The sequence below is a fragment of the Cardiocondyla obscurior genome, linkage group LG05, assembly GCF_019399895.1.
Source record: "Cardiocondyla obscurior isolate alpha-2009 linkage group LG05, Cobs3.1, whole genome shotgun sequence".
Taxonomy (NCBI): Eukaryota; Metazoa; Arthropoda; class Insecta; order Hymenoptera; family Formicidae; genus Cardiocondyla; species Cardiocondyla obscurior.
The window spans coordinates 9,099,752-9,113,053 of NC_091868.1; the positions used below are offsets into that span (position 1 = coordinate 9,099,752).

Below are 13,302 nucleotides of genomic sequence, written 5' to 3' on the forward strand. Positions count from 1 at the left end.
AGAACCCGGACGTAAAGACGCGGCCAGGCGCGGGGTGTGCTTATAGACGAGATTATGCGAGGATAGTGAGGAGGAAGAGAATGCTCTCGTAAAGTTCTTTGTTCGCGGCTGCCGCAATTGCGACACGAGCCAAACAAGAGCGGCGAACATTTCGGTCGTTCACGCGAACGGGGCAGAATTTTTCCCCGACTTCTTCGGTAACAGCGATCACCGGAAACTGCGCGTCGTCCCCTAAGGATACGAGCGGCGAAATTGCAATATCTCCCGTGCTCAGCGGGACTGACACTTTCGTGATATATGCGGCTTTACGATGACCGATCTTGAAATGAGAATTTATTTATCGGATAATAATTTGAAGCAACACCTGGGGCAACATATGCGCTCCCCGAGATTTTAATTCTTAAAACACCGCTAGTTTTATGATTTATCAAATTGCAGAGATATATCTATCGAGATTTATATCCCCGCGCAGAGGTGTAACATAAAAACTTTTCAACTTACTTAAAAAAATATGCAAAGACATATTCGGGAGGATTTTTTTTTTCACAATTATTTCGGTTTAAAATATTTTTCTTCCATTTTCATTCCATTCTGAGTCAATTTGCGAACGTATCCTTTCGACGTAATTTTTAACACGGCCCAGTAGGAAAATGTGCCCGCCATTGATTCGGTCGTGAATGAAAAGTTACGCAAAATAATACTAGAAGTTTGTAGTTGATTTTAATCAAGCGGTAAGCAGAAAGTATGAAAGAAGCACGAGCGTGATACGGTTCTACTACTTTTTCGCGGCACGCACGCTCGCTGTTAATAAAAGCAAATTTGTGTTTACTGCCTCTATGTGTGTATAAGAGCTTAACATCTCTTTTTCTCGCCTCTGTTATCCGTTGCGGGATTAAAGCTGATGGCATCGTACAATATATAATTTAGCGACACTCCGACTGTGCGTTTGTTACAAGACAACAAGAAAAGACGTCTCGCGCACGTAATTTAGCGTAACTTTTTAACTGATATAGAAGTATAGTAGTTGCTCATACATATGTATTTGCTCGTAAAGTATCATTTAAAGTAATACAGAAAAAAATATTTAAACTTTGAGTAATCTGCAGATTGTATTATAATTTAGAATTTTATTTTTGTCGGTGAAAACTATTGACACCATTAAAAAACAAACCTTTGGCTTTTGTGTCAAATCTTTCAAATTTAATGCAACGCGTTGGACCAAATAAAATGCGCGACTTTTATATATATGTATAAAAATAACTCGCGATTTAAAAAAAATTCTGCTTGTCATTTCATAAAGCTGAGCTTTTTTTTCAATTAATGCGTTTTACGCAACACGCGACATGCAAGTAAATTCCCACGTTATCCACTTTATCGTATTCGTAATGCAGTTGCATATTAGCATATTCGGCGGGGCTGGCGGCACATTTTGGCGGCTTTACCGAAACTTTTATCAGCGCAAGGAGATAGCACCGCTATAACACTCTACCGGGCATACGCGCATGTCTAATCTCGCAACAATGAACCTGACGCCGCGACGGTCATTCTGCGCCGCGATCGTAAATTACTCCGCGAGATAAAACTTTAACGCGAGACCACGCTATTTCGACGTCGAGTCCTTTTCCTCTTTCCGTCGCTCGTTCTGCTCCTTCGTCTTTCTATACGCGAATATTTTGCGACGACTCGCCCTCAGCTTTACAGAATACCCGCGAAATCTCGCTGTTAATCCTGCGAGATGCGCTCGTTGCATGCACCACGTAACGCGGAAGCCACCGGTTGTTTATACACCGCCACCGGTATTTACATACATGATAATATGTTTGTATATGATAGAAGCGAGCCCACCGCGCTCGCAATGCCGGTCGAATAAGTTCGACGGAAGATAATGCTGGGAAACCACTGTGGTGTATAAATGCCGGGGGGGTGTATTTGCGGAGTGTAGCGTCGACCGTGTTTCGAAGGTTTCCTTGTTTGGCGAACGATTAAGTTTCACTCGATAAACATGATCATAATCGCGTGTGACGTCAAAAGCACCACCCTGTATTTTGCAGTCTCGAAGGGAAACGGAACATCCGAGGATCGAAACAATTAAGACTAACACGTTAATTCGTAGGACGTTGCAGAAAATATCGTTCACACAAAATTCGTGAAAAGCCGGTAGCATATGTAATTATTATATTAACAACCAACGTGAAACGATTGGTACCCGCAAACTTTTTTTTTTCTCTCCCCCGCCGTCGCGCATTCCTCGCATCATACACCTCCGTTTTCTGCCGCGCAAGAAACGGTACGTCTCGACGCGCCAAAGCGAAGCCCTGAAAAACGCTAACTGGCTTCCTTAATTCGCTCCCTTTTCCTCCTCTCTCTTTCCCTCGCCGTCGGTTTCTATCCGCGCGGCCCAGTAATCGCGATCTAGTCTCATCGAAAAAGTCTCGGGCCGCTGGCCGCGAGCGGCGATATGCCACGCGGGGCTAATTAAAGTCGGACAAGATGAAATATCGAGATACGCGGACTCTCGCTCACCCTCCACCTCCCTTTCGTCGCAATTGCGCTCCTATCTCGGAGAAACAAAAGAAAAGCCCCGGTAACATCCCGGTATACGTTGGACATGGCCGCGATCTCCCTTCTTTACTGCGTACCGGCGCGGTTTGTCGCTAATGACCACCCAATGACTGCGTCATGAACTTTTTACAACGCGTCGTAATTTACTAAGCTTTTAAGACCCGTCGCCGTGAGCATTGCTAGTTCGCGGCACCTACGAGGCTTCCCGCGCCCGCAAATACTTTGTACCGTCTGCTTAGACGTATCGCAAAATCGACTTTGTAAGAATTTTTCAATAAAGCTCCCAAACGCTTTATCGAGATTAATTATATGACGAGCGATATATAAAAATTACGACGTCAAAGCTAAAGCTGCGCTTCTCACACGATTTTCTCCGATTAAAAGAACAACCGTATATAAGACGTTCATTAAAAAGAATTCAGCCGGAAAATACCCCGAGAGAACATCTCTCTCTAAATCGCCGATACGCAGCCCTTTCGCAATGTACAGAGAGACGTCTGGCAGCGAGAGGGCTGTGGAAAGCGCGCACAGACCGTTCAATTAAGCCTCAACGGCATCTGGCTCTCGCGTCTTACCGATCAGCGAATTCCAAAACGATGGACTGACCAAAGGCTAGCCGATCAACCGAACGACCGACAGGCCGGCTGCGCGCGGCTAGTTAGCCAAGCATTCGACTGGTCTTTCAGGGATGCTCGTTAACGTCCGGCTCGGTACCGAATATGATGCGCCGCCGTAGCATGCGTCAGCCACCGAGTTGATCGAAACGTTTTCGCAGCCGCGTTAATTCTGGGTCTCCGGGTAACGTTAAACAGAGCGAGAGAGAGAGGTAGATACGGAATTGCGGAGAAGGGAAACGTGGGAACTGATCTGCTTCACCGAGTGTCAAAATTAGGGCGTATAAGGCGAGGAGATCCGGGCGATGCGCTGTAATACGGCTAAGCAAATATTCAGATAATGCTGTCTCGTCGCGTGCGAGAATCAAAATTACAGTCCGGCGGAATTTGTGAAATAAATCACTTTGAAGTTATATTAATTAATGTCATATTAATCAGACGTATTATGTAATGCGTCGAGCGGATAAGATTTTTTTTTTAAAACACGCCGCGCTATTGACTTTTGCAACGGTCTCTCACGTCTATATTTTTCGGGCAGCTTAATATTTCGAGAAACAATATCGCGCTCGAGAGAAACGCAGGGAATTTTAGTCGCGCTGTGACGGCCGCCGTTTGAATGGAGATTTCGTTACAATAACGTGTAAAATTTCATTACAACGATATTTTGCACGTGATTAGTTACAGAGGTGTTCCTCTATTATATCACGTTTCGCAGAATTTAATATGCATTCGCGCGCACATTCCCGTTGTTTCCCGTACTTTTCTTTCACCCGCCGAGCACGTAATTTCCATAAGTTTAATTATCGCTACGAGGCAATAGCTGACTAATTGTCTCGTCCACTTCGGCGCGCTCGGCCCTTTCGTTTCAACGCGACGGCTTTTCGGCACCATTTTTCTCCACGCGCCGGCATATTTCATTAACCACGATTTCATTAACTACACGGCTGATACAGACGCGGCCGTTGCCGCCGACCGGCCACGAAACGCTATTATACTTCGTTACTATTTGCTCGCGTGCGCGTACGTATGCCGAAAGCAATTTAAACTATTATTTTACGGAACGCATGCCGGGCAACAACTCGCGAACTTTCAAAGCATTGCGGCGTGCGTTGCACCGAGTCGCATTGCTCGTAGCGGCCCGATGTCAAATGAGATTAGCGTGCACGCTGGGCCTTTCGCCAGGCACAAAAGCGAACGATAATTCAACAGCGTGTATTATGAAACGCGTACACAGTAAGCAAAACCAATCCGCGTTACGCGTTAATAACGAGTTGTAAAACGAGAAGCGGTAACAGCGTATAAATGCATATCGGAAAATCCGCCGTCGGAAATTCATTTGCTTTCTGCGACTGGAACGTCAAAAAGAAAAGAGTCGCTGCGACGAAATCCCGACGGGTCTTTGAACGAAACACGACTCCCTGAAACGTTTTCCGCGAGATTACCGCTCTTCCCGTTCGCGAGGGCGTAATCGACTCCCCGTTTCCCGGATAAGCCGACGACATTGCGACTTGGAGATCGAGCGAAATAATTGGCGGATTCGGCGACGGCGGCCGCCGTTATGCGACGCGGTGAATAGAGGAGTTAGCATAGCGTACGCGGCATATGCAGCCCAGAAGGGCAGCCCATGACGAGTGTGTGTACATGCACAATATATGCACGGCGGTCGTGGCACCGGAGCAATAAGTCACGCCGGCGAACCGTAATGAATTAGTCGCAGCATATACGATACTCCTGCCTTTGCTCCCCTTTCCGCTACCCTCCCGCGAACCCATCGGTCTCCCCGTTCCGCAGGTAGCCCTCCTTGCGAGCTCCTCGCTTTCCCATGGTGCATCGTGGCACGTTACAGACGACTACGAGGGTCTAGTGCACGCTCGTGAGAGGGAATCGATCCGCGCGGATATCAATATTAACCCCCCGCCGCGGAAGCAATTATTTTCCACGCTGCATAGGGCACGGTCTGACTTATTGAAAACGGATTAGTAATGGAAATTAATATAAATGACATTAAGAACCGATATGATTTTTTTACCTCTCCTTAATTCGGAATGATATTCGTGTCTCGCGCCTACGTGGGACCGCCGGTAATTAATTTTCTTAATCAACGAGGCGTCGTAACCCTCGCCGTGAAACGCCTCCGTAATTAATTTTCATATACTTTGCGAATTACAAATCACACGAGTCTAGAGTAGCAACGTATTTTAAATATAATAGGATTGCATGTAAAATAATGTGTATTTGACGTATTAATTTTATCATTGCGTTAATCGTGTCGATTGAAACGAGACAAGCGCGTGATAACAACGCAGAGTGTTATATTTGCTGTATAATCTCGACAATAATCGCTTAAAACGTTTGCGAGTGCCACGGCTGAGTATATTTTATTAAACGCCGAGCTGCGCGTGTGCGACATTTCATATCGTCGAGTCGCGAGGAAAATATCTCATGATAACCCGGGACGGCTTTATACTTGGGAGACTGTTCTCCTAAGTTTCCGTGAGAACACGGCTGAACGGGGCAGCGTGCAATGGTACACCGACTTACTTCTCGTTCCTGTGGGATATCCGCCGCCGATGGCTAGGAACTATTCCGAGAAATTAGTCGGAAAATTAATGCCCGTAGTTTCGCGAAAACGAGACGCGTTCGCAGCTCGCCTCCTCTCCTGGGCTAATGGATCGCGAGAAGGGACTAAACTTCCGGCGCTAATGAATTACTTGTAAGTTGTAAATATTAAGCTGGATGAAAATTATATACAACATGGCTCGCTTTAATCCGAGCGTTCTCGGCACTTTTCACGATTATTTTCTCGAAGAACCAAGACACTTTTCTTACGAATAAAAAAAGAAAATAGAATAATATAAATTTAAGCTTCAGCTATTCGATTTTAATCTATTTTATATAACGCATAAGACAGAGGATGATAAATCTTTAAGAAGCGCTTTTTCTCGCGAGCGAATCAAATTTTCCCGGAGATATCCTTGGCGCGGGATGCATCGAGACGAGCGGATGTCTAGCGGCCTTTCGTGGAACGAAAGCTGCATCGAGAATTGTGCTTTCAAACGAGCGAGCGTCTTCAATGAAAAAAGCAAAAAAATAAGGAAAAAAAAAAAAAATAAGATGAAAGAAACGAGCGGAAGAGCCGGTCCGCGGGGAGTCGTTCGAAGGGAAGGTGCAAGCTAGGGCAACAACGTAGCCGAAGTGGATATTCCATGCATTGGTCAGACAGGGTTGGGGGGAAATTTAGAAAGGAGAAGAGAAAGAGAAAGAAAAGTGTCGAGCTCTCTCGAGTCGAGATAAAAATAATAAGAAAGTTTCTATACAGCCTCGCGGAGTTTCACGTCGAAGAAACCTATAGGTTACAAAAATTTCAGTAAAAGGGAAGGCAATTCAAAAAGCGGTGGTATCCCCCGGTATACATATTCCCTTTATGAAGTTCACAGGCAGGTAAAAACGAAAGACGTAATAACGAGCCGCCGACAAGCTCGGCTTTCATGCTTATCCTCGTCCGCCTTTTTTTTCGCGTTTTTCCCCTTTTCTCCTTTCTCTTTCTCTCTCTCTCTCTCTCTTTCTTCTTCCTTCTCGTGCTTTTCACCGCGATACTTCGAAATGGAAGGGCCGCGCGGACGTTCTCCTTCTCAAGCTTTAATCTCTCATATTTAATTCCCGATATTACCAGGCTCATCTCGCGAGAGCAAACGGCGTGCGTACATCATGATATTTTAAAACTTGTTAAAACTTAACGTTTGAAAATTACTAGTCATAATTTCGAACGCGTTGCAAATAAAATATCTCCAAACCTGTGCTCGCGCTAATTATTCGATGAGATAGAAAAAAAGTTTTTATTTTGAATATGTTAAATGAAATAGTTATGCGTCATATAAAATAGAAAAAAATGATTTCAAATCGTCGCTCCAAATACCGATTCAATAGTGACGGAAACCAGCAGTAAATCACACCGTCGATTATTTCCATCGTTTTCATTTAATAAAAATGCACGAGCATTGTTTGTTAACAAAGACTTATTGCATCACCGGTAAATTAACGAGTAATCCCTTTACCCTCTTTTAAGCATTTTCGCCGACCGCCTCTTTACGGTTCGCGTCGGCTTTATCGTCACGTTCCCCTTAATGCGCCGCGACGCTACCGGTATTCGCGAGACGGGCGCATGGCGGGACGCTGATTAAAACCGTTAACAATGCCCTCCCCTCGACGAAGAATCGAGTTACGAGCTTTACGAGCGACGGCGTATTATTCTCGCTGCTCATTGTACGACCGGCCAATAATGCTCTTACTCCTGTGTAATTAGCAAAAACGAGCCAGCGTCCGTGACGTACCTCTACTTTTAATTAGACTCCGACTGCCGCCAGTCGAACGCGATTGATAATCGACGCATCCGCGACTGCCGATTAACGCGAGCCCGTATCATCGCGTTGGAAACTATGTCGTTCGAACGAGACGCCGATATCGGCTGGCTAAAATTTTTAGGTGTCGCATCTTTGACAAATTTTTTTAATTTTCCAACGCGGCCTCGAAGGGCTAAGCCCGGCGTGGTAAAATAATGAGGCAATTAGAGCGACGACGAAATTATTCGCCGAGAAGATCGAAATTAGTCTCGCGCCGCGTCGGCAGAACTGAAAGCGGAACCGGCCGCGCGGCAACCGGTTGCGGCGCGCTGTCCGGCCCCGGTCAGGTGTGTCCGACGACGAACGCACTAAATCTGCGAGAGTTACGCGGCCGCCGCGCAAATAAACGCTCCCGCGGAGATTCATGGCGCAATTCACGTTGACTTGATATCGTTCGAGTGGACGGGGAACGAGGATGGACGAGAAATTATTCCGGGCCTCCGTGAATACCGAATCGGTCGCCGTTCCCGTCTCGAGTGGAGTACGCTCGGGCTGTGTCGATTGTACGGGTGAGGAGAGGGGGAGGGAAGGGGACAAAGGGAGGATATCAGTGGCGTCGCGTTGTAACGCCGGTATATAGCCGTGTCCATGAACGGCTTTGCCGTAGACACGGTGCCTCACGGGATCGATGCACAGAGAGGGTTTACCATTCACGGAACATTTTCCATGGACATGAGCAATAAACGGGGAATATCGAACGGAAGTGAATGAACGCGCGGGGACCTTCGTTCGCCGTAATGATCGCGGCCCTTTGAAAAATGTAATAGACGTTGCTGGCTGACTGTAGGCTATACGGTAGGCGCATAGAGTACCAAGACGAATAGATAAATTCATTTATTCCAGCCGTCTCAAAGAGAGAGACGTAAGATACACGATTCGCGTAAAATAAAAGTTACGATACTTTTTTGTACGCTATTTTCTTCGTGCTCAATTTTCTTTTTGTCTCGATCCTCGGCGGACGATAAATTCTGTTTAGCTTTTGCCACCGTGGGATATTTACGACTCGCAAAAAAAGTTTATTAAAATCGTAAGACTTTTAGCTAAATGATTAATCGCCTCGCGAAAGGTCCACGCCCTTTTATATCGCGCTGGTAATTGTATCAATATTTTTCGCGACATGTGAAAGATTTTTTCGCGGGTGGCGAATTCCTTGAAAATTAAGGGTGGAAATACGGTCGAAAGCAGATTAGCAATACTGACGAACGTCGCCGTACGTTTTCGAAAACAACATGCTGCTCAGAGTAGAATTGGGAAAGTTTTCCTTCGGAATATTTTTCGAAAATTTTCGCAATTTAGATAAGAACAAGCAAAAGCGAGCTGTAAATAGGAAATCGGGGACAATAAAACCGCTGAACTTTCGAGAATTTAACTCGAGAGCGGTAGTCGCGAAGAACGAAAGATATATATCTGCCGACGAGAGAGATCAGCATAACGAGATAAAGGCCAAGAGTTATCCTGGACGATTAAGGGAACGAATCCAGAATGTCGAGGTTGTCTCTTCTACTTCCTCCACCTTCCTCCACCTTCCTCTCCGCTCTCGAAGAGGGTGCGACAACCGGTTAACGCGTCGATAAAGGGGGAAACATCGCGATGGACGCAAGAGATCGATACTCGGCTCATAAGTCGAGAACACCATCGGGTGTCGGTCGCTAGAGTGTCCCGGGACTACAACCCATCCGTTAAGAAATATTGATATACAGGGTGTCTCGCCATTCGTTACTTCCGCTTGTGTTAACTCAATATTCGAAAGGACGTATTAACTTTAATATTCTTATACATTAAAATTCCACGGAAAATCTGTCGCGGGAAAATTTACTTGTCCGCGATACAGTCAATGGCGTTACCTTTATCGAAGAAAACTTTATGTGGCAGTTCGATAAGTCACAGCCGTTTGCTTAGCGTACGTACCTGAAACAGAAAGAAAAAAATTTCTTTTTTTAATCACATAATAAATTATTTTTTTCGACGCATAATTTAGTTAATAATTAAAAAATATGAGTCAACGATGAATACGCGTCGGTCGAATGATTTAATAACTTTTTAATCCATTTAATTTTCGAGGAAAGACTCGAAATTGACCGAGTCGCCGGTCTTAATTTTCCGACGCGATATTCTCAGACATCCTGTACGTCTAAACGCGATAAATCGATGACCGATCGATGAATTACATCGGCACGCCGTTAACTACTAGCGCCGAGCTGACTCGGACCCGCTCCGGGTCGATACGATCGATTCGATTTGCGAGCATCCTTCGTCTATTTCTTCTTCTTCTTTGTGGAACACCCGGAGGCTGCTCGATCGTCGATAAAGTTCCCGGGGAATCTTGGAAATCTTCGCGGTCTTGGGAGAAAACGAGGGGGAATCGACGGGGATGCGGGGAGAAGTAGAAAGGAAGTCGGGAAGGGGAGAAGTTAGTGTCCTGCACATGGATGACACGGGGAACGATGTGCCCGAGGGACGAATACACGAGATGTGAGCCGCGAGCGGCCTGTAACCGCCCAGAAATTTATCTCGCGAAAGGACGGCAAATCGAGACTGTGAATTTTCCCCGAGTTTACTTTTTCAATCCTTTACAGGTCCCTCTTACAGCGGAGTCTCCGATTTCCTCCTCCATTCGTTCTTCTGTCTGTACCGACCTCCCTTTCTCCGCTGCTCTTTTTAAGCCCTTTAACCGAAATGCTTTTCACGACCGCTGACTAGATGGATCTTACGATTTCTCAGTAAAAGGAGAAAAGTGTCATTGTGTTACGCACTCGTCGCTCTAAAATATTCCGTAATCACTCGACGTTTATTTTACCGCGCGGTATTACATAGCGAGTAGAGAACAATGGCGAAACAGTACTCGGCGTCGTGGTTTTTCCTTCGTTTTAGAATAAAATCCTTAGAGTACGTTTCTCTCGCCCGTAGATTTTAATGTAAGAGGACTTTGATACAGAGAAACTTTCGAGCTCGTTCTTTTTTAAAGATCAGAGCCACTATTGCATCAAATACATCACGTATGTGTGGGCGAAAAGGCGGCGCATAGGTTTTGTTTCCTCGAGAAATCGTCCGGACGCACGCGACCGCGCTGGCATCTCGCTTCGGATCGGTGGCTCTTGAAATTTTACGACGTAATAGTGTTACGAGCACCCTCCTCGGGGAAATCTCTGAATATGCCGCGTCCCGTTACGATAACTTGCAAGCGAGCCCGCCCCTCGCTCGAGCCATAACGTCAGAAGTGAATGGCAAAGTACTACAATGAAAACTGATCGAACTTAGAATTGGAAAAGTGTCTTCACGTCACGTACATTTATATAATATGAAATTTACATACGTACGCGCAGCACGCGCTTCAAAACGAGCGAAAAACTGTTGCGGTTATCTACAATAAAATAGAAAAAAAAAGGGAAAGAAAAAAATTAAAACAAAGTTTAATTTTTTATTCAATTTATTATTTTATTCATATTGTAATGAGAATTTTTGAAATTAGAATATTACGCGACTAGATCGCGGTCAAACTTGATGATAAACCGAGTCAATCATGTCGGATTTAACGTCGGTATATTGCAATCGTTTGTATCGAGATTCACGCACTTATCAAAGTATCGGCCCACTTGATGACGACGTGTTTCGCACGATGATGTAAGGTTCGTTCGTCGCGCCCGTAATGGGTTTACCCTGTTCGCACTGTTGGCGCCCGTGCAGCCTTATCAACATCAAAGTTTACTTAGGTGATGTACTTCAAATTGATGGGAAAGCGCCGGCCGGGAAAATATTGTTCCTCATTGGCCGGCGCGCGCGGACGACGGCGGTGGAAAATAATAAAAATGCAGGTTTACCCGGCGATCTAGCAAGCGGATAACAAATTCACGAATTCCCCGCGAGGAACATCCGCCATCGCGGATAATAAGTCGAGGATGACGGCGCTCCATTTTCCGTGTATCCTCCGTTACATGTAAACATTTTTCCGCGCTGTGTACTTTGCTACGATTTTTTAATAAAATCCCGGAAAATAACTAGACGCTGCGCATTCCCGACTAACGATTATATAAAAATACCCCGTTAACAACTCGACTTTTCCTGTATAAAAATAATTATTGCGAATTAATTAAAGAAACACGCCGTCGGATTTAATCCATGGAATAATATATATTTTTACATCATTCGGATAAATTATACAATTTCGTTTTGCATTGCGAAAAGTCAATCCCTTTTTATTCGCGAGTTATGACGCCGTTTTTTTTTCCACGCTCCCGGATGGAGTTTGCTTTTTCCGGTGCGAGAATCTTCGCGACGGGAGGAGCCATCGTGTAACAAACGATTCTATTATCGGGTTCTGCGCCGCGCGATGCATCTCTGTGACGACGGAACGTGAGAAACGGGATGTACTTTCGCGAATCCGGGGATATACTCGAGCCGCGTCGTCGTCGGCCAGAGATGAATACGTGACGCTGCGGTAATATACTCCTTAACATCTCGCGAAGGAAAGGCGAATCCGGAAGCAAATTAGACGGCGGGCGAAAACGTGACAAGACGCGACGCGCAGAACGCGAACCTGACGTGTGGTCAAAAGGTGGAAGGAAAAAAAAAGAAAAAAATAAAATAATAAAATAAATTCTTCAACGCGCGATGTCGCTTTTCGACGCTAAGCTGGGAATTAAAGCTGCAAGCTGTAACTCGTTCGGAAAGATGATAAATGATGCATGCCACGTTTCTCTCTTTCTCTCTCTCTCTCTCGTGCGAAGCAGCTCCATGCAAAAAAATTCTGTTTGAATCCCGGGAGCCGGAGCCGGTTCGGGATTTGTACTGTTAAAGTACAGAACATTTTTACTCTTTTAAAAAATAACGTAAAGGATGTGATAATTCTTTTAAAGTTCTAAATTCTCATTGTTTCCTGAATTCATGCTTATTCGCTTATCGCGACGTACTGATTTTACGTCACTGTATTTTACGCTAAATTAAAAGACATTTTGTTGGGAAGTCAGTTCTCCTCGTTCGAGGCAGAAGGTTCGCGAGACTATTACGATGTGACATAACAAGGAATACGCAAAAGCGACAGAAAAACGCCGCCGCCGCCGCAGTAATTTACGTACACCTTTTTTCTCACGGCAGAAAAAGATTGTTGCGTCCGCGTTGTATCAAGACTACGCACGACAACGTAATCCATTCTCCGACGCACGCAATCGCGTCGTGCGTTACATGCAATCCGAATTTCAGATGCAATTATTGCATGCCAGGTATCTGATATTTTTAATAGAAAGGGCTCTTTTTTTTTTTTTTTTTTAGTCCGAAATAAATCTTATTCAACGCGAGGGTTAAAGCACGCAAAAGATATAGCGCAAGATATTTATTCTTTTCTTTTCTTTCCACGCAAGTTAATATATACAATAAATTTAGCAAAAAAAAAATAGTTTTATATGTATTAAAAAATAATTATGCTGATAATTTATTTTAAATCGGAAGTAACGCTCGCGAATAACACGAATACGTGAGAACTTTTCGCACGCATCACAAAGACGGCAAGGTGCGGTCTGTCGGCGAAAGGATTGTGCGTGACGTACAGTTAAGAAACGAAGGGGGGAAAGGGAGAAGGAACTTCTCGATGATACACTTGATGCAATTGATGCACTTTCCCGCATGCGTCATTGCGCTCGTATGAGACGTTATTGTCCGCGGGATATAATGGCCGTCATGCTTTATGATCCATGGATACTTTGTTCCGTCGTTTGCGTTACGATTCGTGATAC

General features: G+C 45.0%; 1 protein-coding gene and 1 long non-coding RNA gene across 12 annotated transcripts in view; one reads left to right on the plus strand and one right to left on the minus strand.

Moving 5' to 3' along the window:
* Positions 1–13,302, plus strand: part of LOC139102738 (uncharacterized) — a 365,092-nt gene that overhangs the window by 165,908 nt on the left and 185,882 nt on the right. The window lies entirely within an intron of this gene.
* Positions 7,958–13,302, minus strand: part of LOC139102730 (CCR4-NOT transcription complex subunit 6-like) — a 318,650-nt gene continuing 313,305 nt past the window's right edge. The window contains exon 6 of the mRNA XM_070656848.1: positions 7,958–9,484. Within this exon, the coding sequence (XP_070512949.1) occupies positions 9,458–9,484 (27 nt within the window). The 3' untranslated portion in view covers positions 7,958–9,457. The remainder of the gene's footprint in view (positions 9,485–13,302) is intronic.